At 35.9% G+C, this 3,151-nt stretch overlaps 1 protein-coding gene across 1 annotated transcript; it reads right to left on the bottom strand.

The window, feature by feature from the left end:
• Positions 1-252: 252 nt before the first annotated feature.
• LOC140884465 (probable 2-oxoglutarate-dependent dioxygenase AOP1) lies at positions 253-2,261 on the bottom strand. The gene is made up of 3 exons (XM_073291238.1): positions 1,724-2,261; positions 1,047-1,368; positions 253-642 (listed from the first exon to the last, which is right to left on the bottom strand). Exons 1-3 carry the CDS (start codon positions 2,098-2,100, stop codon positions 394-396), a joined length of 948 nt encoding a protein of 315 aa, XP_073147339.1. The 5' UTR covers positions 2,101-2,261; the 3' UTR covers positions 253-393.
• Between the last annotated feature and the right edge of the window lie 890 nt (positions 2,262-3,151).

Here is a 3,151-nt window from a genome sequence, read left to right as displayed (position 1 = left end):
TATAAATATTTTAGTTATGAGGCTAAGTTATTATTTAGGATTATTTTCGGGGACTTACATTTTAATTGCATGCTTACATCTCTGTTTAGAGATAATCTGGGACGAATCACTACAGATAGTTTGAAAATTGACCAAAGTCAAATATTATTATTTTTTTAATTGTAACACATCTTCAAAGAAATTTTGCAAAATACCCTTCAAGCATAAATGACATGTAAAGACCAAACATATGTTAAAATTAAGAATGTTGGATTCAAATTCATGGTCAAACAAAAATCAATTTTTTTAAATATCTCCTTTGGGAGAGGACTGGCACTTCGTACCGTTATATACCTTAAGAACTAGAACATAATCTTATGCATAATTCAAGAACAAGCTCTATCTTCAACAATTTCATGTTCCACAATACGCCTTCAGAGGTACGAGGGATCTGCGACCCGCAGATGAGTTATAAAACTGAAGATACTTGGCATAATCAAAAGGTCTGAACTGCAAAGGATGTTCATCATCAACCATTTCTTTAGGGGTTTTGATTATATAGCCTTCCTTTGGAACTGAAAACAATGACAATGAATACAAAGCAATATTTCCAGTCATCATAACCCTGTGTTGTGGAGGATGCAGTCTTCCGTTTGTCCATGCCTGCAGCAAGAAATTTGGCGAAAAATATGAGGTTTTGTATTTAGTGTATGGTATGCCAATTCAACTCGGTGATGGTGAAATGAAGAAAATATTTATATGGTAATTGTGTTTCAGTAGCTAGGTCTTGCGTTATACACGTTAAATTATTCTGAATGTCATACACCGGTAATATAAATCAGGAGCCTAATAATCTGAGCTAAGGGCTGTGAAGGGAAGTAATATTTTCTCCATATTCAAAGAACACAAATTATGACTAAAACAGATTATATCAATGACAATGAAAATAGAATGTTCCCCCAATAACTAATGTAACTTCCCCTATGAATATTTAAATTATGTAGTAGCTAATGTAACATCCCGTGTAACATAAGATATTAAAAATCTGAGGGTTGATCAGTACTTACATGAAAAGAGTCTCCAACAATGACAATGAATGAATTTGAAGAGGACTGAGCATTGATCCATTGTTCATCTTTTGTCATGATTTCCATCCCAACAACCTCATCTTGATACATTATGGTTAGAAAGTTCTTATCCGTGTGTGATGCTAATGCAAGCTCAGTTTCTCCACTTTGAGGAGGATCATATTTCTGAAGTCGAACAAGGTAATCCGCCGAATCTATGTGTTCATCTATGTATTTTTGGAGTCCCAAACTTTCAAGAACCATTATCCTCACAATTTGATCTAATTTAGATAGTTTTGCTGCGAAGGACTGAATACTCTTGCTACCAAGTAACATATGACAATAAACGAAAACATGATTAAACACTAATTTTGTCAAGAAAATTACATCCATTTAACTTATAGAATATCTAAGTTGTGATATTAAATGGCACATTATTTTCCTAAGATTACAATTTAAAATTACACTGCTGCATAATATCTAATCAAAATATAAAAATTGGCATAAAAAACTTTTCACAAGAACGAACACAAACGCACTCATCCCATAAAATTATATCATCATGATTATTAGTTTTAACCAAATTGATCAAACCATGATATTCAAAAGTCGTCACAAAGGTTTGGGATTCAGTCAACAAAATTTAATAGTGTAAATTATTATTTATTTTTTTTTACCAAAAATCAGCATTGCCTTCAGACCAGATGAGATCGGTAAAGCTTTCCATGCTCCCAGAGGAGAGTGCGTCATCAATGCCGAAGCTTTCATACAATGGCGCGAAATCATGGTGTCCAATGTTATAGCCATGGTAGGGATTCTTGGGCTTGTATCGAAGTTTAATCGGGAAAGGGACCTCAAAAAACTGCTTAATTCCTTCAATGACGGAGCTCCGGAGTTTTTGGGGGATTTGGTCGAATGTTGCCTCAAAGCCACCGAACTCTTGCAGGGCCAAAATTACTTGGTTTTTGAGAAATTCCCATGTCTGGCTACTGCTTTTTTCTTGTTTCAGATGGGGGAAATGGATGGTCGGAAGCTTTATAGTTTCGGAGCCCATTGTTGAGTGATGAAGAAACAAGGGTGTATTTGGGGTTTCCAGACTTACAACGCTGATTGGTGATATTTATTGAAAAGAGAGACGACGCAGCGGTACTCCAAAAGACGATAGTAAATTAAGGTTAGAGGTTTCCCAATTTATCATAGTTCATAACGGGATAGAGAGATGGGTTGTTTATAATGGGTCGGTCTACAATCACCTTAATTTGTTATGGAGAAGATGGTTGAGTTGAAAATTTATCGAGAAAATGCACTTTTAGTTTTAGATGATGGGGTACAATCTTCATATTAGAAAATTTTAAATTTTGTTGCGACTGAGAATCCCAACCATTAGATATTTACTAAGATAGTGTTTGATAGAGTTTTTAGAAATCACTTCTACCACTACTTGTAACCACGTTTTCTACCAAAATTACAACATATATCCCCCAAAACCTAATCAAATCCCACCTCTTGCAATAAAAAGAATCCGTCTACTCCTCCTTCACAATCATCCAAGATGCCGAATTTCATTCGAGAGTCAAGATCCGGATCAATTTTAGTGAGTGTTATGATATTCAAGTTCACGATTTCGAGCGAGGCATCTTCACTATCAGTACCCAAAACAAAATGAGGAAAATTATAACAATTTATTTTCTTTTGTGGTGGTATCCCGGAAGATCGAGGGCTATCATAAAACCTGAGAGATGAAGAGCACATGTCGGAGGTGGATGTTTGGAGGAAGTAGTCTCGGAAGCTCTAACCTAGGCAATGTATGGTAGGGTAAGAATGTGATGCGATCATGGATAGCTTGCATGTGGATGAAGTGGCAAGGCGAGTTCGAGATCCATTGGAGATTTCATGTGGACCAATAACGAGGAGTCGAGCTAATAATTCAAGAAGTCACTTCAAATAATGATGTTAAATTATCAAGATGGAGTTGTCTATGCGTCCTTGAAGTGTTAGAAGTCAAAAAGAGTAAAGAAAATAATTTTGGGACAGAGGATGTCTCGCCCGAGCGCCACATTTTACCGCTCGAGCGAGATGAGTAGAAGATTTCGGGCAGATTTGTT

This window comes from Henckelia pumila, chromosome 2, assembly GCF_033568475.1.
Source record: "Henckelia pumila isolate YLH828 chromosome 2, ASM3356847v2, whole genome shotgun sequence".
NCBI lineage: Eukaryota > Viridiplantae > Streptophyta > Magnoliopsida > Lamiales > Gesneriaceae > Henckelia > Henckelia pumila.
The sequence above is the reverse complement of the archived record's forward strand: the minus strand, read 5'-3'. Positions and strand labels throughout refer to the sequence as shown.

Bases quoted from the DNA above. Each gene is read 5' to 3' on its own strand.
- LOC140884465 (XM_073291238.1), bottom strand. From the start codon at position 2,100: ATGGGCTCCGAAACTATAAAGCTTCCGACCATCCATTTCCCCCATCTG. The intron at 1,369-1,723 runs GTAAAAAAAAAT...GTTACTTGGTAG, and splicing joins GAAGGCAATGCTGATTTTTG to CAAGAGTATTCAGTCCTTCG. The intron at 643-1,046 runs GTAAGTACTGAT...TTCTTGCTGCAG, and splicing joins TTGTTGGAGACTCTTTTCAT to GCATGGACAAACGGAAGACT.